Source organism: Hemitrygon akajei, chromosome 16, assembly GCF_048418815.1.
Source record: "Hemitrygon akajei chromosome 16, sHemAka1.3, whole genome shotgun sequence".
Classification (NCBI taxonomy): Eukaryota; Metazoa; Chordata; class Chondrichthyes; order Myliobatiformes; family Dasyatidae; genus Hemitrygon; species Hemitrygon akajei.
Genome location: NC_133139.1, coordinates 66,872,938 through 66,899,286, shown reverse-complemented (window position 1 = coordinate 66,899,286; position 26,349 = coordinate 66,872,938). Strand labels below are relative to the sequence as shown.

The window sequence follows — 26,349 nt, the reverse complement described above, 5'->3', positions numbered from 1 at the left end:
TGGGAAAATAAAATCTCCCGCCACAACAACCCTGTTATTATTCCACATTTCCAAGATCTGTCTCCCTATCTGCTCCTCAATGTCCCTGTTACTATTGGGTGTTCTTTAAGAAACACCCAGTAGAGTTATTGAGCATTTCCTGTTCCTAACTTTCACCCATAAAGGATCTGTAGACAACCCTTCCATGTCTTTGTCATTCTTTGCAGCCGTGACAACCTCTGATCAACAATGAACTCCATTTAATACATTTTGTGACTTCTAACACCAATTGGCTGCACCAGTGATGACTTTATGTGTCATATTAAAGGGGGGGGGGGGAAGGTGAATACTTATGCAATCAATTAATTTGTGTTTTATATTTGTAATTAATTCAGATCACTTTGTAGAGATCTGTTTTCACATTGACACGAAAGATTTTTTTCAGTTAAATGAAAACTTTTTCATGAAAACTTCCAAGGGGGTGAGTACTTTTTATAGGCCCTGTATTTAGCACAGAAGTAGAGGTACATGGTTCCATAAAAGTGGCACCATCGATAAACAGGGTGTCATCAGTCAGTGGAGTGAGTGTAGAAGTTGGAATGTTACATTGCAGTTCTACAAAACAATAGTGAGGTCACATTTGAAATATTTTATTTAATTTGGCCACTATGCTATAAGAAAGATGCCTTAAAGCTGCAAAGAGTGCAGAGGAAATTTACGAAGATATTCCTGCCATTTAAGCTAATATGGTAGCGATGGTAGCCAGTATGATAGTGCTGAGGATGAGCCAGCAAGCTTACAAGTAGATGATGGGTATAACATGAATGTAAGGAAGGATAAGCCAATTATTGGGTAGAAATGCAGACAGAGAAAAGAGTTGATTTGTACCACAGGACAAAATTCAAAGGGGCAAAGAATTCAGGACTGAAGATGCTGTATTTAAATGCAGTTGAAATAAGGTGGATGAACTCATGGCACAATTGGAGATTGGTTGCTATGACTGTGTGGGCATCACTGAGTCGTGGCTGAGGGAAGGCATTGGTTTGGAGCTTAACATCAGAGGATATACTTTGTATTGAAAGGACAGGCAGGAAGACATAGGCAGTCATGTGGCTCTGGTGCTAAGAGATGGAATTACATCTTGAAAAAAAGATGACAAGGTCAGAGAATGTTGAATCTTTGTGGTTTCAGTTAAAAATTGCAAGGGTAAAAAAACGTTATGAGAATCATATATAGGCCTCCAAATAGTAGCTAAGATGTGAGATTAAGATTGCAAAGAAACCCTTAGGAGGCAGTTATCATAATATTATTGAATTCATACTGCAGTTTGAGAGGGAGAAGCATAACTCACATGTATCAGTATCACAATAGAATAAAGGGAATTACAGAGGCATGAGAAAGGACCTTGCTCAGGGGTTGGAGGAGGATACTGGTGGGGATGACGGCAGAGCAGAGGTGGCTGAAGTTTCTGGGAATAGTTCACAAGGCGCAGGATAGATATGTCCCACAGAGGAAGAAGTTCTCAAATGGCAGGGGTAAGCAACCGTGGCTGACAAGGGTAGATAAGGACTTCATAAAAGCCAAGCAAAGGACTTATGACAGCAAAAGTGAGTGAGAAATTGGATCACTGGGAAGTTTTTAAAAATCCAACAAAAGGCAACTAAAAAAGCTATAAGGGAAAAGATGGTCCCAGGGGGCTGGAAGATTGCAAATGTCATTCCACTCTTTAAGCTGGGGAAGGCAAAAGAAAGGAAATTATAGGCCAATTAGTCTAACCTCAGTGGTTGGAAAAGTGTTGGAGTCTATTAGTAAGGATGAGGTTTTGAGGTACTTCGAGACTAATGATAAAATTAGTCAAAGGCTGCATGGTTTCTGTGAAGGGAAATCTTATCTGCCAAATCTGTTATAGAGTTCTTTGAGGAAGTAACAAGCAGGGTGGACAAAGGAAAGGTAGTGGATGTCATTTATTTGGATTTTCAGAAGGTGTTTGATAAGGCTGCTTAACAAGATGAAATCCTGTGGCATTACAGGAAAGATACCCGCATGGAGAGTGGAAGTGCTGACAGGCAGGAGGCAGTCAGTGGGAATAAAGGGAGCCTTTTCTGATTGGCTGACAGTGATGAATGGTATTTCTCAGCAGTCAGTATTGGGCCCATTACTTTTCACATTGTTTGTTAATGATTTAGATAATGGAATTGATGGCTTTGTGGCAAGGTTTCTGGATGTTACAAAGATAAGTGGAGGGGTAGGTAGTGTTGAGGAAAAAATGTGATTGCAGCAGGACTTAGACAAATTAGAAGAATGAGCAAAAAAGTGGCAGATGCAATACAGTGTTGGGAAATGTATGATAATGCATTTTGATAACAGGAACAATAGTGCGGACTTTTATGTCATTCCAAGGCATTCTACAAGTATGTGAAGAGCAAAAGGATAAGGCGTGTAAGAGTAGAAACTATCAAGTGTGACAGTGGGAAAGTGTGTATGCAACCGGAGGAAATAGCAGAGGTACTTAATGAATACTTTACTTCAGTATTCACTATGGAGAAGGATCTTGTTGATTGAAGTGATGACCTGTAGCAGACTGAAAAACTTGAGCATGTAGATATTAACAAAGAGGATGTGCTGGAGCATTTGGAAAGGATCAAGTTGGATAGGTTGCCGGGACTGGATGAGATGTACCCCAGGCTACTGTGGGAGGTGAGGAAGGAGATTGCTGAGCCTCTGGCGATGATCTTTGCATTATCAATGGTGACGGGAGAGGTTCCAGAGGATTGGAAGGTTGCAGATGTTGTTCCTTTATTCAAGAAAGAGAGTAGAGATAGCCCAGGAAATTACAGACCAGTGAGTCTTACTTCAGTTGTTGGTAAGTTGATGGAGGAGATCCTAAGAGGCAGGATTTATGAACATTTGGAGAGGTATTATATGATTAGGAATAGTCAGCATGGCTTTGTCAAGGGCAGGTCCTGCCTTACGAGCCTGATTGAATTTTTTGAGGATGCGACTAAACACATTGATGAAGGAAGAGCGGTAGATGTAGTGTATATGGATTTCAGTGAGGCATTTGATAAGATACCCCATGCAAGGTTTATTGAGAAAGTAAGGAGGCATAGGATCTAAGGGGACATTGCTTTGTGGATCCAGAACTGGCTTGCCCATAGAAGGCAAAGAGTGGTTGTAGATGGGTCATATTCTGCATGGAGGTTGGTGACCAGTTGTGTGCCTCAGGGATCTGTTCTGGGACCCTTATTCTTTGTGATTTTAATAAATGACCTGAATGAGGAAGTGGAGCGATGGGTTAGTAAGTTTGCTGATGAAACAAAGGTTGGAGGTGTTGTGGATAGTGTGGACGGCTGTCAGAGGTTACAGCAGGACATTGATAGGATGCAAAACTGGGCTGAGAAGTGGCAGATGGAGTTCAACGCAGATAAGTGTGAAGTGGTTCATTTTGGTAGGTCAAATATCATGGCAGAATATGGTATTAATGGTAAGACTCTTGGCATTGTGGAGGATCAGAGGGATCTTAGGGTCCGAGTCCATAGGATACTCAAAGTAGCTGTGCAAATTGATTCTGTGGTTAAGAAGGCATATGGTGTATTGGCCTTCATCAATCGTGGAATTGAACTTAGGAGTCGGGAGGAAATGTTGCAGCTATGTAAGACGCTGGTCAGACCCCACTTGGAGTACTGTGCTCAGTTCTGGTCGCCTCACTACAGGAAGGATGTGGAAGCCATAGAAAGTATGTAGAGGAGATTTACAAGGATGTTGCCTGGCTTGGGGAGCATGCCTTATGAGAATAGGTTGAGTGAACTTGACCTTTTCTCCTTGGAGCGACAGAGGTGACCTGATAGAGGTGTATAAGATGATGAGCGGCATTGATTGGACTGAGAGGACTGTCAGAGGCTTTTTGCCAGGGTTGAAATGGTGCTGGGAAGTAGGTACAGAGGAGATATCGGGGTAAATTTTTTACTTAGAGTGTGGTGAGTGTGTGGAACGGGCTGCTGGCAACGGTGGTGGAGTCGGATACGATAGGGCCTTTTAAGAGACTTTTGAATAGATACATGGAGCTTAGAAAACTAGTGGGCTATGGGTAAGCCTGGTATTTTCTTAGGTAGGGACATGTTTGGCACAACCTTGTGGGCTGAAGGGCCTGTATTGTGCTGTAGGTTTTCTATGTTTCTATTTTTATCTACACAGGGAGACTGTTTAAACATCAGAGGTGCAGAAGGATTAAGGAGTCCTTATGCAAGACTCCCAGAAGGTTAATTCACAGGTTGAGTCTGTGGTAAAGAAGGCAAGTGCAATGTTGGCATTTATTTGGGATGAGTTGTCATTGGATAGAGTCCACAGGAGGTTCATGAGGATGATTCTGGGAATCATGGGGTTAACATGTAAGGAGCTTTTGGCAGCTTTGGGCCTGTACTCACTGGAATTTAGAAGAATGTGGAGAGGGGAGATCTCATTGAACCCTACCAAATGTTGAAAGGACTAGATAGGGTGGACGTGGAAAGGATGTTTTCTATTGTGGGCGTATCCAGAACTAAAGGTTACAACCTCAAAATTTAGGTGCGTATAGAATAGAGGTAAGGAGGAAGTTATTTTAGTCAGATAGTTGTAAATCTGTGGAATGTTCTGCCACAGACTGCGGTGGAGGCCAAGTCCATGTTTATATTTAAGGCAGAAGTTGATAGTTTCCTGGTTGGTCAGGACGTCAAAGGATACGGTGAGAAGGTAGGTGTATGGGTTTGAGTGGGATCTGGAATCAGCCATGATGGAATGGCAGAGCAGCCTCAATGTCTAAATGGCCTAATTCTGCTCCTACGTCTTCTGGTCTTCTGGACAGAAGGACTGAATTATGGCGATAAGTAGAGATATAAATTGTGAACATTGCAGTGTGGAAGAATGAGGGATGATATCACAGAGGTGTAGAACATCATTTGTGGTACAGATAGAATCAATGAATACAGCCTTTTTCCCAGGATTAGGGAATCAGGAACAAAGGGACATGGGTTTAGGGTGAGAGGAGAGACATTTAATAGGGACTTTGCAGGGAAAAAATTCACCAGAGCTGTCAGAGGAAGAGTTGAGGCAGGCACAGTATACAGTATAGAAACAGGAACAATCACCAGTTTGTAGTTTACACAAAGTCAGCTGATATCCTAAGGCATCTGTCACCTGCACAAACTGACATACGTGAAATAAATTATAAATAATAAATACAGGATAAATTTAAAGGAGGCAGTTACTGAAAGGCACAAACTAAAATATAAACAAGAAGAATGGGATGGCTATTTAATATTTAGGTTTCATTGCGGTTAGTATATCCCTATCTGGCCTATCCAAAGATTTCTAACAATTGTCACTATCTAACTACTGACAACAAAAGAAATGAAATCGACAATTTTGAAATTCAGCTACTGATTGCTAAGTATGATGTTGAGACCATCTCTGAAACTTGGCTAAAGGATGGCTGCCATTGGGAGCTGAATGTCCAAGGATATATGGTGTGTCGGAAAGATAGGTAAGTAGGCGGCCTGGTCGATAAGTAGGCTGTCGGGAGGTGGCCGGGTCGAGGGAAGTGCCTGGTGTGAAAAGTGCTAGTCTTTGGCTCAAGAGTCTTCGTCGAGGAGGCTGAGGGAGGAGACTAAGTCAGGCACAATTGGAGAGGGTGAAGACATGACTGCTAAGCTGATTCAGTGTGCTACGTGCATGATGTGGGAGGTCAGGGACACTGATGGTGCCCCCGGCTCCTAATGTGGAAAGTGTATCCAGATTCAGCTTCTGAAGGAGCATGTTGCAGCACTGAAGAAAGAACTAGATGACCTCAGGTTCATCTGCAAAAACGAGAGTTTTCTGGACAGGACCTACAGTGAGGTCATTACACTGAGGATACTGGAAGAAAGAAGAGGGCAACGATGAAGAAGGAAAGGATGCTTGAAGTACAGGAGACCCCGGGGGATGTACCTCTCTTAAACAGGTTCACCCTCTTGGAAGCTGTCAGGACAGAAGATATTGCCAGTCTGAGAGGCAGACAGGTCTGCGAGTCGAAAATTGGTGCAGAAGCAGAGCCGAGGAGTCAGACATCAGGAAGAGCCGTGGTAGTAGGGGACTCCATAGTAAGAGGCACGGAAACGGGTTTCTGCGGCAACAGGCGAGATTTAAGGATGGTGTGCTGCCTCCCTGGTGCTAGGATCCAGGACATCATGGACCGATTGCAGGGAATCCTCCAGGGTGAAGTTGAACAGCCGGAAGTAGTAGTGCATGTCGGCACAAATGATATCGGGAAGAAGAGGAAGGATTTTCTGCAGCGGGACTTCAGAGAACTCGGAAGAAGGCTGAAAAGCAGGACTTCCAGGGTGGTTTGCTTCCAGTTCTTTGTGCTGGAGAGGGCAGGAACAAGGAGATAATGGATCAGAATGTGTGGCTCAGGAACTGGTGCAGGAAGCAAGGATTTACATTCTTGGACCACTGGGGTATGTTTTGGGGTAAGGATAAATTGTACAAAAGGGGCGGGTTGCACCTTAATAGGCGGGGGACCAGCATTCTGGCAGGCAGGTTTGCCACTGCAACACGGATGTGTTTGAACTAAGTAGTGGGGGGAGGGGATGAACTGGAAATATAAAGATGGAGTTAAAGGGAAAGTGAAAATAAGAAAAGTTAAAAAGGACAACAGAATCAATGGAGCAGAAAGCTCAAGAAGAGATCATACCAAGTGAAATAGGAATTGATATGAAAGGTGGGGGGAAGTAACAAATTAAAAGTATTATATATGAATGCACGAAGTATAAGGAATAAAGTAGATGAGCTTGAGGCTCAGTTGGAAATTGGCAAGTATGATGTTGTGGGAATAACAGAGACGTGGCTTCAAGCGGACAGGGCCTGGGAAATGAATATTCAAGATATACATCTTATCGAAAGAACAGACTGATGGGCAGAAGGGGTGGGGTGGCTCTGTTGGTGAGGAATGATATTCAGTCCCTTGCAAGGGTGGACATAGAATCAGGGGATGTAGAGTCAGTGTGGATAGAACTAAGAAATTCTAAGGGTGGAAAGACCCTGATGGGAGTTATCTACAGGCCCCCAAACAGTAGTCTGGATGTAGGGTGTAAGTTGAATGAGAGTTAAAATTGGCATGTCGCAAAGGTAATGATACAGTTGTCATGGGGGATTTCAACATGCAGGTAGACTGGGAGAATCAGAATGGTACTGGACCCCAAGATAGGGAGTTTGTGGAGTGCCTCCGAGATGGATTCTTATAACAGTTTGTACTGGAGCCTACCAGGGAGAAGGCAATTCTAGATTTAGTGTTGTGCAATGAACCAGATTTGATCAGGGACCTCGAAGTAAAGGAGCCATTAGGAGGTAGTGACCATAATATGATATGTTTTAACCTACAATTTGCGAAGGAGAAGGGAAAAGCGGATGTATCAGTATTACAGTTGAACAAAGGGAACTATGGAGCTATGAGGGAGGAGCTGGCCAAAGTTCAATGGAACAATACCCTAGCAGGGAAGACAGTGGAACAACAATGGCAGGTATTTCTGGGAATAATGCAGAAGGTGCAGGATTGGTTCATTCCAAAGAGGAAGAAAGATCCTAAGGGGAGTAAGGGTTGGCCGTGGCTGACGAGGGGAGTAAAGGACAGTATAAAAATAAAAGAGAGGAAGTATAACATAGCAAAGATGAACGGGAAGCCGGAGGACTGGGAGGCTTTTAAAGAGCAACAGAAGATAACAAAAAAAGGCAATATGCGGAGAAAAAAATGAAGTACAAAGGTAAACTAGCGAAGAATATAAAGGAGGATAGTAAAAGCTTCTTTAGGTATGTGAAAAGAAAAAAAAAATAGTTAAGACCAAAATTGGGCCATTGAAAACAGAAACAGGTGAATTTATTATGGGGAACAAGGAAATGGCAGATGAGTTGAACAGGTACTTTGGATCTGTCTTCACTAGGGAAGATACAAACAATCTCCCAGATGTAATAGCGGCCAAAGAAACTAGGGTAATGGATGAACTGAACAAAATTTATATTAGGCAAGAAACGGTGTTGGATAGACTATTGGGTCTGAAGGCTGATAAGTCCCTGGGACCTGATGGTCTGCATCCCAGGGTACTTAAGGAGGTGGCTCTAGAAATCGTGGATGCATTGGTAATCATTTTCCAATGTTCTATAGATTCAGGATCAGTTCCTGCGGATTGGAGGGTGGCTAATGTTGTCCCACTTTTCAAGAAAGGAGGGAGAGAGAAAACAGGGAATTATAGACCGGTTAGCCTGACATCAGTGGTGGGAAAGATGTGAGAGTCAATTATAAAAGAGGAAATTACGACACATTTGGATAGCAGTAGAAGTATCAGTCCAAGTCAGCATGGATTTACTAAGGGAAAATCATGCTTGACTAATCTTCTGGAGTTTTTAGAGGATGTAACTATTAAAATGGACAAGGGAGAGCCAGTGGATGTAGTGTACCTGGACTTTCAGAAAGCCTTTGATAAAGTCCCACATAGGAGATTAGTGGGCAAAATTAGGGCACATGTTATTGGGGGCAGAGTACTGACATGGATTGAAAATTGGCTGATTGACAGGAAACGAAGAGTAGTGATTAACAGGTCCCTTTCGGAATGGCAGGCTGTGACCAGTGGGGTACCGCAAGGTTTGGTGCTGGGACCGCAGCTGTTTTCAATATACGTTAATGACTTAGATGAAGGGATTAAAAGTAACATTAGCAAATTTGCTGATGACACAAAGCTGGGTGGCAGTGTGAAATGTCAGGAAGATGTTATGAGAATGCAGGGTGACTTGGACAGATTGGGTGAGTGGGCAAATGTATGGCAGATGCAGTTTAATGTGGATAAATGTGAGGTTATCCACTTTGGTGGCAAGAACAGGAAGGCAGATTACTATCTAAATGGAGTCAAGTTAGGAAAAGGGGAAGTACAACGAGATCTAGATGTTCTTGTACATCAGTCAATGAAAGCAAGCATGTAGGTACAGCAGGCAGTGAAGAAAGATAATGGCATGCTGGCCTTTATAACAAGAGGAATTTAGTATAGGAGTAAAGAGGTCCTTCTGCAGCTGTACAGGGCCCTGGTGAGACCCCACCTGGAGTATTGTGTGCAGTTTTGGTCTCCAAATTTGAGGAAGGACATTCATGCTATTGAGGGAGTGCATTGTAGGTTCACGAGCTTAATTCCCGGGATGGTGGGACTGTCATATGTTGAAAGATTGGAGCGACTGGGCTTGTATGCACTGGAATTTAGAAGGATGAGAGGGGATCTGATTGAAACATATAAGATTATTAAGGGATTGGACACGGAGGCAGGAAGCATGTTCCCGCTGATGGGTGAGTCCAGAACTAGAGGCCACAGTTTAAGAATAAAGGGTAAGCCATTTAGAACAGTGATGCGGAAAAACTTTTTCTACCAGAGAGTGGTGGATATGTGGAATGCTCTGACCCAGAAGGCAGTAGAGGCCAAGTCTCTGGATGCTTTCAAGAGAGAGTTAGATAGAGCTCTTATAGATAGTGGGGTCAAGGGATATGGGGAGAGGGCAGGAACGGGGTACTGATTGTGTATGATCAGCCATGATCACAGTGAATGGCGGTGCTGGCTAGAAGGGCCGAATGGCCTACTCCTGCACCTACTGTCTAGTATAGGCAGAGTGGGTGGTGTGTGGTGTGGCTCTGTGTATAAGAAATAATATTCACTCATTGGAAAGGGATGACATAGGATTCAAAAGCGTAGTGTCTCTATGGGTTGAGTTAAGAAATGGCAAGTGTAAAAGGTCCCTATTGGCAGTTGTATACAGGCCTCCAAACAGCAGCTGGGATGTGGATTACAAATCACAACAGGAGTATCTGAAGGGCAATATTCTGGTAACCATTGGGGATTTTAACATGAAAGTTGATTGGGAAAACAAGGCCAGTACTGGACCTCGAGAGAGAATTTTCAGAATGTCTAAGGGATGGCTTTTTAGAACAGCTTATTGTTGAGCCCACTAGGGGATCGGCTGTGCTGGACTGGGTGTTGTGCAATGATCTGGAGGTGATAAGAGAGCTTAAGGTTAAGGAACCCTTAAGGAACAGTGATCACAATATGATTGAGTTCACTTTAAAATTTGAGAAGGAGAAACTAAATTCAAGTGTGTTGGTATTTCAGTGGAATAAAGGAAATTACAATGGCATGAGAGGGGAACTGGCCAAGGTTGACTGGAAGGGACGTTGGCATGAAGGACAGCAAAGCAGCAATGGCTGGAGTTTCTGTGAAAAATGAGGGAAGTGCAAGATAGATATATTCCAAATAAGAGGAAATTTTCAAATGGAAGAAGGACACTACCATGGCTGACAAGTGAAGTCAGAGCCAAAGTAAGAGTAAATGAGAGACAATACAAGGAATCCAAAACTAGTGGGAAGATAAAGGATTGGGATGCTCTTAAAAATTGGCAGAAGGAAACTAAGAAGGTCGTTAGGTAGGAAAAGATGAATTATGAAAGAAGCTGGCAACTAATATCAAAGAAAATACTAAAAGCCTTTTTAAGCATATAAATGGTAAAAGATTTGAGGGCAGATATAGGATCAATAGAAAATGATGTTGGAGATATTGTAATGAGAGACACAGAGATGGCAAAGGAACTGAAGACATCTGCAGGGTCAGGGAAGTGATGTATATGCCGTGAAAATTACAACTGAGAAGGTGATCAGGAAGTTTAATGGTCTGAGGGTGGATAAATCTCCTGGACCTCATGGAATGCCCCCTCAGGTTCTGAAGGAAGTAGCTGGAGACATTGCAGAGGCATGAACAATGATCTTTCAAGGATTGATAGATTCTGACATTGTACTGGTTGACTGGAAAATTGCGAATGTTACTCCGCTATTTAAGACGGGTGGGAGGCAGCAGAAAGGGAATTATAGACCTGTTAGCCTGACATCAATGGTTGGGAAGTTGTTGGAATCGATTGTTAGGTATGAGATTATGGAGTACCTGGAAGCATGTGACAAGATAGGCCAAAGTCAGCATGGTTTCCTGAAAGAAAATCTTGCCTGACAAAACCACTGCAATTTTTCGAGGAAATTACAAACAGGGTAGACAAAGGAGTTGCAGTAGATGTGCTGTAGTTGGATTTTGAGAAGGCCTTTGACAAGGTGCCACACATGAGGCTGCTTAGCAAGATAAGAGCACATGGAATTACAGGGGAGTTACTAGCATGGGTGGAACATTGTCTGATCGGCAGAAAACAGAGAGTGGGAATAAGGGGATCCTACTCTGGCTGGCTGCTGGTTACCAGTAGAGTTCTATAGGGGTCAGTGTTGGGACCACTGCTTGTATGTCAATGATTTGGACTATGAGATTAATGGAATTGTGGCTAAATTTGCCGATGATACAAAGATAGGTGGAGGAGCAGGTAGTGTTGAGGAAACAGAGAGCCTGCAGAAAGACTTGGATGGTTTAGGGGAATGGGCAAAGAAGTGGCAAATGAAATACAATGTTGGAAAGTATATGGTCATGCACTTTGGTGGAAGTAATAAATGGGCATTCTATTTAGCTGGGGAGAAAATTCAAAATGCCGGGATACAAAGGGACTTGGGAGTCCTTGTGCAGGATACCCCGAAAGGTTAAATTCCAGTTTGAGTCGGTGGTGAAGAAGAAGAATGCAATGTTGGCATTCATTTCCAGAGGTATAGAATATAAGAACAAGGGTGTGATTTTGAGGCTCTATAAGGCACTCATGAGACCATACGGTGTATTGTGTGCAGTTTTCGGCTCCTTATTTTAGAAAGGATATATATACTACATTGGAGAATGATTCCAGCAATGAAAGGGTTACTGTATGAGGAATGTCTGGCAGCTCTTGGGCTGCTGTATTCCCTGGAGTTCAGGAGAACGGGGGGGGGGGGGGGGGATATCATAGAAACATTCCAAATGTTAAAAGGCCTGAACAGATTAGATATGGCAAAGTTATTTTCCATGGTAGGGGAGTCTAGGACAAGAGGGCACAACTTCAGGATTGAAGGACGTCCATTTAAAATTAAGGTCCGGAGAAATTACTTTAGTCAGAGGGTGGTAAATCTGTGGAATTTTTGCCACCAGTGGTTGTGGAGGCCAAGTCTTTGTGTTCATTTAAGGCAGAGACAGACAGATTCTTGATTAACAGGCAACAAAGGGTAAAGGGAGATGGCAGGGGAGTGGGGATGACTGGAAGAATTGGATCAGCCCATGATTGAATGGCGAAGCAGACTCGATGAGCCGAATGGCCTACTTCTGCTCTTATATCTTATGGTCCTCTGGACTCTGGCATGGGCTGAATTATGATTTATTTCACTCCATGTTTGAGATTGAATAAGACTGAGTTCATTCAAACCCTTAAACATTGCTCAAACAATAACTCACACTTCATTTCATTACTCCCAGTCAGTCCCATGTCCCACCTCAAAAGTTGTGTAAATTGTTTAGTTAACAATTTTGATTCAACAAATGCTCTGACAATAAGTGCAGTTATTTATGAACAAGAGCAAATTCAATTGTTTACTAGAAGAAAGGTGAATGCTTTGAATCTTAACACAAAAGACTTTACCTTGGCTCTGAGTTTTTTCTTCTTCAGAGGTTGGAACAAATCCAGTGTTATTGCTGCAGCTAAACTTTCCGGGGTTGTTGACGCATGTTACATTTGGACCACAAATGTCTGGGTTATCGTCACACTCATTGATATCTGGAATAGAAAAGCAATTTTAAAATAGGATACAAAATCTTCATGTACTGGTGACATACTTTATTCACTCCTGGACCTGAATTCCCATGACATTTGTTGCCATGTAATGCACAATATTTACAGCAGTGACACTCAGAGACTTAAAAAACATCAGAGCTCTAAGCAACAGATGTAGTTTCTCTCTGCCACATTTTAGAACTTAACACGGACTCATCATAGGCTCTTTAGTTTTTCACCAAGCAAACTGCCTTTCCAGTTTCTTCTCAGTGGTGCTGATTCCAATATGATAATGCACCTAGAAATGGTGAAGAGAATTCACTTTAAGGAGAGATTAGTAAATGAAATGTTACTTGAAGGGCTCCTTACAGTGAAATGTGTCATTGACAAACTTACCTCCTTCTGGCTTTTTGCAGAGTGGGTGCTGGAAAGTTGGATCATAACTTAAAGCAATTTATCTGAACTAACATGTAAAAGTGATCCAGTACACCAGATTCTGCTGTGGCCAGTACTCTTCCAGCCCAATCGACTTGCAAGTTCCTTCACAAAAATATTTGGTGAACAGTGACTCAGTTGGAAGAACTATCCCACACATTAACCAAGCAATACTTTGACGTTATGGATGTATTAAAGTCTTCCTTGTAATCTAGGGCTATTCCTGCCCCACTCAATGACAAACTCACAAAAGGGTGTGGTACAGTTCTATAAAAGTAATTGACTTGGAATTCCTCAAATAATTATTTCAAATTTCATGAGCCTCTCAGCATCAGGTGAAACATGGGAAAAGAATATTCCTCCTTTATACCACTCCTGCTTTCTTTTATTGACAAAACTGTCTCATTTTAACTGTGAATGTCCAGTCCCTAAACACTTCCATCCCCCATCAGGAGGGCCTTAAAACTCTTCACATCTTTCTAGACCAGTGGTCCCTGACCACCAGGCCGCAGAGCATGTGCTACCGGGCAGCGAGGTAACAATATGATTTGGCGATATGAAACGATATGAGTCAGCTGCACCTTTTTCTCATTCCCTGTCACGCCCACTGTTGAACTGGAATGCACGTGAGGTCATTAACCACGCGAGGTCATCAGTTGCATAAATGCAGTGATACCCTTGTGCCAGGGATCACTGGTTGGCCTCGGGTAACTGGCCACCTTGCGCAGCAAGCGAGAGGTGCCATTGCTACTGGCCTGGAGTGCGGACAGATGGGCGTCAACTCTAAAGCTGTTTACCACACTGAATGTTTGTGGGGAATCCGGTGCTAAAATATTTGCAGACGATCTAATTCAGGCTCAAGGTTTCGTAAGCAGCAGAGCAGCTACCTCGCTGCGATCTACTGAAAGTCATCCCTCGAGCCAAAATTTTGTGGGCCAATAGATCCTGCCTACCTACAAGGGCACGCGCCCTGTTGCACTCCTCCCTCGGTCGGTCGCTCTCTCCGGACTGTGACCTGCCGTGGCCCCAGCACGGGGACCTCCGGCCCTCACCTTGTCTTCTCACTGGTGTGTTGCAATGATTTTATATGTTCATATGAGGAAAACATGCACTGTGTGTTTAATATCCAAACGTTACTTAAAATGTTCTGATGCTATTGACAAGTGAGTTATAATTGACTTATCACTATATTCATGCGAGGAAAATATGCGCAGTGTGTTTAATATTAAATTTGTTAGATAAGCCCTTTTAGAAACGAAATTGAGTGTATTAGCCACTTATAAGTGACTTATAGTTGACTTATCACTGATATTCCGGTCGTGATTAACACCCACACCATCCCCCCCCCCCACCCCCAGTCGGCCGGTCGGCAAGAATATTGTCTATATAAAACCGATCCGCGGTGCAAAAATGGTTGATGACCCCTGTTGTAGAAAACAGAACTGACAAGATCCCCTCAACCACCACTCTGCTGTGCTCGGCAGAATTGGTCCTGCATAGAAGCAGAGAAACCCTACAGCACAATGCAGGCCCTTCAGCCCAAAATGCTATGCCGAAGATTTACGCACTTAGAAATATTCCGAAAACATCTGAAAAAATATCTCTGACATCGTGAGGACAGCTTTTTCCCAGGGCTGAAATGGCTAGCATGAGAGGGCACAGCTTTAAAGTGCTTGGAAGTAGGTCCAGAGGAGATGTCAGGGGTAAGATTTTGGTGAGTGAGTGAGTGCGTGGAATGGGCTGCCAGTGACGGTGGTGGAGGCAGATATGGTAGGGTCTTTGAAGTGACTCCTGGATAGGTACATGGAGCTTAGAAAATTAGAGGGCTATGGGTAACTCTAGGTAATTTCTAAAGTAAGGACATTTTCGGCACAGCATTGTGGGCCGAAGTCCTGTATTGTGCTGCAGATTATCTATTTTTCTATCTCCTCTATACCTGCTTCCAAGAACCTTAAAACTGTGCCCTCTTGTGTTAGCCATTTCAGCCGTGGGAAAAAGCCTCTGACTATCCACATGATCAATGCCTCTCATCATTTTGTACACTTCTATCAGGTCACCTCTCATCCACTGCCACTCCAAGAAGAAAAGGCTGAGTTCACTCAAGCTTTTCTCATAAGGCATGCTCCCTAATCCAGGCAATATACTTGTAAATCTCCTCTGAACCCATTCTATAGTTTCCACATCCTTCTTGTAGTGAGGTGACCAGAACTGAGCCCAGTACAACAACTGGGGCCTGACTAGGGTCCTATCTAGCTATAACATTACCTCTCAGCTCTTAAACTCATTCCCATGATTGATGAAGGCCAATGCACCGTATGCCTTCTGAACCACACAGTCAACCTGCGCAGCAACTTTGAGTGTCCTATGGACTCGGAACCCAAGATCCCTCTGGTCCTCCACACTGCCAAGAGTCTTACCATTAATACTATATTCTGCCATCATATTTGACCTACCAAAATGAACCACCTCACACTTATATGGGTTGAATTCCATCTGCCACTTCTCAGCGCAGTTTTGCGTCTTATTGATGTTCTGCTGTAACCTCTTACAGCCCTCCACACTATCCACAAGACCCCCAACCTTTGTGTCATCAGTGAATTTACTAACCCATCCCTCCACTTCATCCAGGTCACTTACAAAAATCACAAAGAGAAGGGTTCCCAGAACAGATCCCTGAAGCACACCACTGGTCAACAACCTCCATGTAGAATATGACCCATCTACAGCCACTCTTTGCCTTCTGTGAGCAAGCCAATTCTGGATCCACAAAGCAAGGAACCCTTGATCCTATGCCTCCTTGCTTTCCCAATACACCTTGCATGAGGTACCTTATCAAAAGCCTTGCTGAAATTCATATGCACTACATCTACTGCTGTATCTTTATCAATGTGTTTAGTCATATCCTCAAAAAATTCAACAGGCTCATAAAGCACGATCTGCCTTTGACAAAGCCATGCTGACTATTCCTAATCATATTACGCCTCTCCAATAGTTCATAAATCCTGCCTCTCAGAATCTTTTCCATCAACTTACCAACCACTGAAGTAAAACCCACTGGTCTATCATTTCCTGGGCGATCTCTACTCCCTTTCATGAGGGAAACAACATCTGCAGCCCTTCAGTTCTCTGGAACCTCTCTCCTTTCCCCATTGATGATGCAAAACCATTATCAGGGACTCAGCAATCTCCTCCCTTGCCTCCGACAGTAGCCTGGGGTACATCTTGTCCAGTCCTGGAGACTTATCCAACTTGATGCTTTCCAAAAGCTCCAGCACATCCTCTTTCTTAATGTCTATATGCTCAAGCTTTTCAATCTGCTTTTCAATTGTAAGTCATCCCTACAATCACCAAGATCCTTTTCTGCAGTGAATACTGAAGCAAAGTATTCATTGAATACCTCTGCTATCACCTCCGTTTCCATACACACTTTTCCACTGTCACACTTGATTAGTCCTATTCTCTCATGTCTTATCTTCTTGCTCTTCATGTACTTGTAGAATGCTTTGCAGTTTTCCTTAATCCTGCTCACCAAGGCCTTATCATGGCCCCTTCTGGCTCTCCTAATTTCTTTCTTAAGCTCCTTCCTGCTAGCCTTATAATCTTCTAGAGCTCAATAATTACCTAGTTTTTTTTAACCTTTTCTTTTCTTGTGACTAGATTTTCAACAGCCTTTATACACTATGGTTTCTGTACCCTACCATCCTTTCCCTGTCTCATTGGAATGTACCTATGTAAAATGCCATGCAAATATCCCTGAGGTTTTGCCACATTTCCTGAGTAGATCTGTTTCCAATTTATGCTTCCAAGTTCACATCTGTTTCCAATCTATGCTTCCAAGTTCACATATGTTCCCAATTTATACTTCCAAGTTCTCACCCTCAACAATTTTTCCTTCACCTCCTCCTACTTCCTTCAAACCAAAGGTGAAGTCATGGGCACTCGCATGGGTCCCAGGTATGCCTGTCTTTTCATCGGTTATGTGGAGCGGTCCATGTTCTAAGCCTACACCGGCACCACTTCCCAACTCTTCTTATGTTACATTGGTAACTGCATTGGTACTGCTTCTTGCACCCATGCTGAGCTCGTTGATTTCATCAACTTTGTTTGCAGTTTCCACCTTGCTCTCAGATTTACTTGGTCCATTTCTGACATCTTTCTCCCCTTTCTAGATCTCTTGTCTTCAACTCTGGAGGCAGTCTATGTACCCACCGACTCTCACAGGTATATAGCTCCTATCTACTAATCCCTCCTATCTACACCCTGTCCATGTCCCTCCATCATCCTTACATCCATGTACCTGTTGAAACATCACTTAAAAGTCTCTACCACTTCACCAGGAGTCCCTGATATACCTCAGGTCCTACAATTTTGCTCTGAGGTCTTCAACTTTATTTTCCAGAGACTGGCAGAGTCTAAGGCATTTTGATCATACCTGTAAACTAGCTTGCTATCCCTGGTTTCATTTTCTTAAAGGGGAACTGCACTCACAACCCAAGTGTTCCAGGTGGGGTCCATTAATTTAAGGATTAATAGATCTTTTAAGTGTCTTACAATAATGTTGTTTACTTTAAGTTTGTGGATTTCAGCTGTAATAGCTCTGGAGCGGTATTAACATTCTTGCAGGGAAGTTTGCTAGTGCTTCTTGGGGGGGGGTTTAAACTAAATTTGCAGGGGGAGGGGATCCAGAATGTGAGAGAGGATAGCGAGAGGAAGAATAAAGGACAGGTGGGGACTACACGGTTCCAGAATATTAAGTGTGTAGTAGAGAAAGGTGAGGCGGAACAAGTGATAAGGAGGACACATGTACAGAGGGATGGTCTGACGGAACATGGAGTTAAATGTGCAGAAAGAATAAGTAAATTTAGGAAGGACAACAAAATTCTAGGGGTGTATGGGAGTTCGGGGAGCTGGGTTAAGCACAATAGGCAGCAATTCAAACAGAGAGAGGAGAAATGGGCTAAAAATTCTATATCTGAATGCACGAAGTGTCAGAAATAAGGCAGATGAGCTTGAAGCTCAGGTGCGAATGAGTAGCTATGATGTTGTTGGGATAACGGAGACATGGCTGCAGGGAGATTAGACCTGGGAAATGAATGTACAAGGGTATACGTGCTATCGTAGGGACAGAAATGTGGGCAGAGGGGGTGGGGTGGCCCTGTTGGTGAGGAATGAGATTCAGTCCTTTGCAAGGGGGGACATAGGATCAGGAGAAGTAGAGTCTGTGTGGATAGAACTGAGGAACAGTAAGGGCAAAAGGACCCTAATGGGTGTTGTCTACAGGCCACCAAACAGTAGCATGGATATTGGGTGCAAGTTGAATAGGGAGTTAACATTGGCATGTGGCAAAGGTAATGTTGCAGTAGTTATGGGGGATTTCAACATGTAGGTGAACTGGGAGAATCAGGTTGGTACTGGACCCCAGGATAGGGAGTTTATAGAGTGCCTATGGGATGCATTCTTGGAACAGCTTGTACGAGAGCCGACCAGGGACAAGGCTATTCTGGATTTAGTGTTATGTAATGAACAGGATTTGATAAGCGATCTTGAAGTAAAGGAGCCATTAGGAGGTAGTGATCATAATATGACAAGTTTTTATCTGCAATTTGAGAAGGATAAGGGCAGCTTGGAGGTGTCAGTGTTGCAGTTGAACAGGGGAAACTATGGAGCCATGAGGGAGGAGCTGGCCAAAGTTGACTGGACGGATATCCTAGCAGAAAAGACAGTGGAACAGCAATGGCAGGTATTCTTGGGAATAATGCACAAGGTGCAAAATCAGTTCATCCCCCGGAGAAGGAAGGATTCAAAGGGGGGAAAGGGGCCACAGTGGTTGACAAAGGAAGTCAGAGATTGCATAGCATTAAAAAAAAGAGGTATGACAGAGCTAAGGTGAGTGGGAGGACAGATGATTGGGAAGTTTTTAAGAAACAACAGAACTTAACTAAAAAGGCAATACGGGGAGAAAAAATGAGGTACGAACGCAAGCTAGCCAGGAATATAAAGGAGGATAGCAAAAGCTTTTTAGGTATGTGAAGAGAAAGAAGATAGTTAAGAAAAATGTTGGGCCCTTGAAGAATGAATTGGGTGAAATTGTTATGGGAAACAGAGAAATGGCAGAAGAATTTAATAAGTACTTTAGATCTGTCTTCACTAAGGAAGACACAAGCAATCTCCCAGATGTATGGATGGGCCAAGGACATAGGGTAACCGAGGAAATGAAACAGATTGACATTCGGATGGGAACGGTGATGAGTAGACTGATTGGACTGAAGGCTGACAAATCCCCAGGTCCAGATGGTCTGCATCCTAGGGTACTAAAGGAGGTGGCCCTGGAAATTGCAGATGTATTGGTAATCATTTTCCAATGTTCCTTAGATTCAGGATCAGTTCCTGAGGATTGGAGAATGGCTAATGTTATCCCACTTTTTAAGAAAGGAGGGAGGGAGAAAACAGAACTATCGACCTGTCAGCCTGACATCGGTGGTGGGGAAGATGCTAGAGTCCATTATTAAAGATGAAATAGTGGCATATCTAGCTATCAGTGATAGGATTGGGCCGAGCCAGCATGGATTTACCAAGGGTGAATCATGCTTGACTAATCTGTTGGAGTTTTTCGAGGATGTAACCAGGAAGTTAAGATGGGGGAGATCCAGTGGATGTAGAGTACCTCGAATTTCAGGAGGCATTTGATAAGGTCCCACATAGGAGATTGGTGGGTAAAATCAAAGCTCAGGGCATTGGGGGGAAGACATTGATATGGATAGAAAACTGGTTGGCAGATAGAAAGCAAAGGGTAGCGGTGAATGGGTGTTTCTCGGAATGGCAGGTGGAGACTAGTGAGGTGCCACAGGGCTCGGTATTGGGACCACAGCTGTTTACGATCTACATCAATGATGTAGATGAAGGCATTGAGAATAACATCAGCAAATTTGCTGATGATACTAAGCTGGGTGGCAGTGTGACATGTGATGAGGATGTTAGGAGAATTCAGGGTGACTTGGATAGGCTGGGTGAGTGGGCAGATACTTGGCAGATGACGTTTAATGTGAATAAATGTGAGGTTATCCACTTTGGGAGTAAGAACAGGAAGGCAGATTATTATCTGAACGGTGTAGAGTTAGTTATGGGAGAAATACAAAGAGATCTAGGAGTCCTTGTTTATCAGTCACTGAAGGTGAATGAGCAAGTGCAGCAGGCAGTGAAGAAGGCTAATGGAATGTTGGCCTTTATTACAAAGGGAATTGAGTACAAGAGCAAGGAAATCCTCTTGCATTTGTACAGAGCCCTGGTGAGACCACACCTGGAGTATTGTGTACAGTTTTGATCTCCAGGGTTAAGGAAGGACATCCTGGCTGTAGAGGAAGTGCAGCGTAGATTCACGAGGTTAATTCCTGGGATGTCTGGACTGTCTTACGCAGAGAGGTCAGAGAGACTGGGCTTGTACACGCTAGAATTAAGGAGATTAAGAGGGGATCTGATTGAAACATATAAGATTATTAAGGGATTGGACAAGATAGAGGCAGGAAATATGTTCCAGATGCTGGGAGAGTCCAGTACCAGAGGGCATGGTTTGAGAATAAGGGGTAGGTCATTTAGGACAGAGTTAAGGAAAAACTTCTTCTCCCAGAGAGTTGTGGCAGTCTGGAATGCACTGCTTTGGAAGGTAGTGGAGGCCAATTCTCTGGATGCTTTCAAGAAGGAGCTAGATAGGTATCTTATGGATAGGGGAATCAAGGGATATGGGGACAAGGCAGGAACCCGGTATTGATAGTAGATGATCAGCCATGATCTCAAAATGGCGGTGCAGGTTCGAAGGGCCGAATGGTCTACTTCTGCACCTATTGTCTATTGTCTTTGGCAATGGGCCAACACAATCCACTATGACCCTGGAAAAAGGTTCACCAAAAGCAGGTATCGGTTTAAGTGGTGCTACTTGAATAACCTGATTAGGTTTCCCTATTGTCTATATAAATGGGAATGTGTGATGATTTCCATCATAGCTGCACATAAAGTATCGCCACTTATCTGCTCCACCTTCCCAGAAATTAGGATACTATGTCAACGGGCAGCACCAAGATCAGATTGAGCATGTATGCCTGGAGTTGTCAGACGTTTGCATTACCTGCTCCTGCAATCTCATTGTACCAACCTTTTCTTTTATTTTTCTTTACTTTTAAATATCCTTCGCTTATCCACCTTGAACAGAATAATTTCAATCACATATACCTAGCATCACAACAACGGTACCAAGCTCAGCACAGGGAGATCATGCACTGTAAAAGCTCAATAACATACTTGTATGTGCTGTATAACCAACTGTGACGTTAGTTAGTCCTGATGGGATGGCAGTAGAAAATCCCACTGTATTAAAATGTATAGTATTTGGCCTACACACTGATGGAATTTGGAAACATTCATTATTTTCTGTAATCAATATGAAACAGACATGTGAATAGTATTCATTCTTTATACTGGGTTGCAGTGACCATTTCCCCCAGCTGAGAAATATCTCCATGCCAGTTTTCTTAACAGAATGCTGACACATCCAGTGGATGTCAAAATGTGGCAGGAGATTCGCTGCCAACTAAGTGGATTAAGGAAAAAGTCCAATCTGAACATTCTCTTATAATGAGATGATTTTATGAATTGGACAATATGCAATCGCAACAGAATAACCACCAGCTGTTCAAAGGACCAGGGAAGTTCTGAAGCATCCCCATGATGATGGTACTTAACGTGCAGTCTTGCCTGGCATCTCGGGTTGTCAGAGGCTTTCAGTGAGCCACAGTAAGGAGCTATTAATGGCTCTTCCACTCAGGGGTTTATGTGCTTTGAGAGATCATTATCACCTGTATTGTGGGACAGAAAGACAAACATCACCATGAGCAGCTCTAGCAAGATTTCGTCACTGAGACAAAGCTTCTTCATGGGTAAAAGGCTGCATCCGTTTCTCTCAGATGCCCTGGTTGTTGTTGAGAGCCACATTGCTTCATTCAGGTTTCACTATGTGAAGCTGAGGTCCATGATGCTGGGTTGGAATGGAACAGAAAGGAAGGTTATTCAACCTGAATAATTAATTGATAAGATTATGGAATATTAATTGGGTAACAAAGATAGTATGGATGTTAAGAAACAGAAGAACAGGGAAAATTTCATAAAGATTGAAGAATTATGGTATGAGAGCGTAAAAAGATGAGAAACAGATCAAGAGTAGGTCAGTAGGCCCTTCATTGTTAGGGTCCGGTCCGGAGCCCGCCTTCCGAGTCTTGCTCCGGTCCGTGGACTCCGGACTCCGGGCCTTGCAGCCAGGCCTCCTGTCACACGGAGCCATTGGATCATCTTGGCTTAAGGAGGTACACCTGTTGCCTATTGCAGGTGTTTATAAGGGGCTCGGGGACTGAGCCTAGTTGGGGGTTGTCCTGCTCTGAAGCTGGTTTAACCTGCTCAGTACCTGGACTGCCAGCTCGGAATCCTGTTCTGCCCTGGTTGCCAGCCTGTTCTGTATATGCTCTATCTGATTGGTCTTGTTCCCCTGCTTCTCTCCTGTGCGATGGTCCCGCGGTTCCGCCTTATTTATCTTGCTCATGCTGTCGGTTGCCTTTCTCAATTTACTGGTGTATCACGGTAGTCCTGCTGCTCACCCTGGACCCAGCTTCCTTCTGATCCCTTGCCTCTGTCTGGCAGGTCTGGCCGGACTGCTGCTGCCTGACAGGGGGTTCTGCCCCTTCCTACCCATTGCCTCTGTCAGGCAGGTCTGGCCGGACTGCTGCTGCCTGACGGGGGGTTCTGCCCCTTCCTACCCATTGCCTCTGTCAGGCAGGTCTGGCCGGACTGCTGCTGCCCGGCGGGGTTCTGCCCCTACCTACCTGTTGCCTCTGTCGGGCAGGTCTGGCTGGATTGCTGCTGGCCGGCAGGGGTTTTGGCCCTTTCCACCTATTGCTCCCTAAGGGTTGTGTCCCACACCTGCCCAGGTGTCCGTGACTGGCCCAGGCCTCTGTTTCCGCCTGGGAGGTGGCCCTGCCCGGGATCCATGCGGCCTGCCCTAAGGACTCCTACCCTTTCCTCCCCTCGTTTCCCATGGGTTGTGCCCCGCACCTGCCCAGGTGTCCGTGAATGGCCCAGGCCTCTGTTTCCGCCTGGGAGGTGGCCCTGCCCGGGATCCATGTGGCCCGCCATGAGGAATCCTCCTGCCTGCCTCGTCCGAACTCTGGGATCCAACCCCACCTGCCTTACCCCTCACATGCCATGGCATCCCCATCCTGTCCTACCCCTAGTACTTCGGTGTCTGCATCCTGCATTTGGGTCCAATCCTGCCCCTGTCCCTGACATTCATACCTGCTCTGTTGTTCTGTAAGAACACAGCTGAATTGTTACCTCTTTCATATCTAAAAAATTGTCCATTGTTTCATTTAGAGTGCACCTTTTTGCGCTGAAATCTTTTCCTGCATGTAACATCACATTGAGTCCAATGCATAGAGGAATGGAATTAATTTTGCAGGCAGAGTATTGGAAGAAAATGTTTTTGCCTGGGAAGAAAAATAGGAGCTCCATTATGATTAAACCTGTAAATACCATGACAGCCAGACCAAGCTCACAGCTGCGGCCTTGGTTCATCACACAGTGGGGCAAATCACCATGAAGCTCGTAGACACAAAGCCTGGAACAGGGGGAGTAGTTACACAGCCTCAGTTCCATGGAGAGTGAAACAAATGTCTCGAAGCAGTAAACAAAATTGGCCTGGCCCTTGCCTCGAGTCCTGAAACTCTGTCTTCTCAGTCCATCTGGGATGTGTTTAAATTTTCTAACACTGGGTCATCCTCTGCACTGGACACAGGCCCTACCTTACCAATATGCTCTGTGCAGGGATCCTGCCACCATGTTCTTTCCCGTACCCAAACTTTCCAGATCAGCCCAGAACTTAGATCGATCCAACCTTGCTCTCAGTTTAGGTGGATGGGCTCTGAAGCTTCTCCAAAATTTCTCCGCTCTGCTCGCTCCAATTCTGTTTCTGACTCTGACTCCATCTAGAATATGCCTCAAACTTGCGATGCTCAGAATTTGCATTGCACCCACATGCCTCAACCTGCAAGTCAGCCTCACCTTTGCTCACTTCTTCATTGTTTGCAGTGATAGTTTACAATTTAACCACAGAAAAATGCTGATAAAGTACTTAGTTGTATTTCTTGCTTTACGAACCACCAGGAAACTGTTGTCTCTCAGTAGTGTCATCTTAAACCAGCAGAAACAGGTCCTTTGGCCTATGTAGTCCATGACGATCCATTTAGACTGCCTACTCCCATTGACATGCACTGGGACCATAAACCTCTATACCCCTACTATCCATGTACCTATCCAGCCTTCTCTTATATGTTGAAATCAAGCTCCCATGTACCACTTGCACTGGCAGCTTGTTCCACACTCTCAGGCCCCTCTGAGTGAAGAAATTTCTCCTGGGTCGATGGGACTAGACAGAATAATCAGAGCACATATTAGATGGGCTGAATAGCCTGTTTCTGTTCTTTAGTCGCTAGGACTCTGACATGTCAGATGTTAAATGTTATTATATCATTTTCAATTGTTTTCCTCTTTTAGTCAGTCTCAACTTTATGATCCTCCTGGTTTAAAATAGGACTACTGAAGTTGGTCAATAGTATATGGATGGATAATAGAGTAAGAACTATGTCTAAATACTTATTAATAACACTTTTACTGTGGTAAATTGTGACAAATTATCACCACAATGAAGAGGCGAGCGAAAGTAAGACATGTGGGTGTGATGTAAAGTCAGTGATTCTTGAAAGATCATCACTAACGCCTCCATTAGGCTCCAAAGGTAGTCATAGCCGAAGGGTGGTGGTGGGGACGAGCTCTCACTGCTCTTCATGGCGTGCGTCTCAAACAGCCATTGCTGCTTTGCCATCATCCTGCTAGTGTTCTTTTCCAATCAATTGTGGCCAACTCCTCTCTCATGCCTCTGTAATTCCCTTTACACCACTATAATATTGATATGTCTGTTTTTAGATTTTCCTTCTCAAATTGCAGTGTGAATTTGATCACATTACGATCACTTTCCCCTTAAGGTTCTTTTACCTTAAGGTCTCTAATCAATTCTGGTTTATTGCACAACACTCAGTCAAGAATAGCTGATCCTCTAGAGGGCTCATCCATGAGTTGCTGTAAAAATCCATCTCAATGGCACTCTAGAAATTCCCCCTCCTTTATTTCAGCACCAACTTGTTTTCCCAATCTGCCTGCATATTGAATACCCACTGTGACTATTGTAGCTTTGCCCTTTGGGCATGCGTTTTCTATCTCTTGCTGTAATTTGTGGACCACATTCTTACCATGACGTCAGCTGGAATATCTTCCACGATGAGGATGTCTCCGAGCTCACTGATGGAATCACGAGCTTCATCCAGGAGTGCATCGACGATGTTGTCCCCCAAAAGTCGATCAGGGTCTTCCCGAACCAGAAACCTTGGATCAATATTTCTGTGCGAGTAGCGTGACATCGAGTTTACATCACTGGCGATCAGCTAGAGGTCAGGAGAAACTGCTATGATCTGCGCAAAGCTATTAAAGCTGCAAAACAACTATATAGGGTCAATATTGAGTCAAGATTCATAATGAACAGCACACGTGACTTCTGGCAAGAGCTGCATCCCATCGCAGACTTCACAGCCAAATGTTGTGGTGCCACCAACATCGCAGCCTCTCTCCCAGATGAGCTCAATCGCTTTTACGCTCGGTTCGATGTCGCTAACTCTGAGCCTCCGAGGAAAGCCACCGCTTCAACCTGCAGCCTGGTCATCGCTGAGGCTCAGGTACAGAGACGTTTCCAACGGGTGGACAGTCGCCAGGCTGCAGGAGCAGATGGTATCCAGAGCTAGTACTCAGGATGTGCGCAGCACAACTGGCAGGTGAGTTTAGTGACATTTTAAATCTGTTCCTCTCCCAGTGTAGAGTGCCCTCCTGCTTCAAAACATCCACCATTGTCCCTGTACCAAAAAAGACCAAGCTAACATGCCTCAACGACTGGCGTCCTGTCGCACTCACCTCAATAATAAGCAAATGCTTTGAGAGGCTGGTCAAGGATTACATCTGCAGCTTGCTACCACCCACACTGGACCCCCTACAGTTCACCTGCTGATACAACCGATCGACAGATGATGCAGTAGCCACTGCTGTATGTATCATCCTTATACATCTGGAGAAGAAGGATGCTTCTGTGAGAATGCTGTT

General features: G+C 44.1%; 1 protein-coding gene across 1 annotated transcript in view; it reads right to left on the bottom strand.

Moving 5' to 3' along the window:
• Positions 1-26,349, bottom strand: part of LOC140740399 (adhesion G protein-coupled receptor E3-like) — a 103,965-nt gene that overhangs the window by 57,781 nt on the left and 19,835 nt on the right. Inside the window, exon 4 of the mRNA XM_073069536.1 lies at positions 12,544-12,678. Coding sequence (XP_072925637.1) covers positions 12,544-12,678 — 135 coding nt within the window. The remainder of the gene's footprint in view (positions 1-12,543; positions 12,679-26,349) is intronic.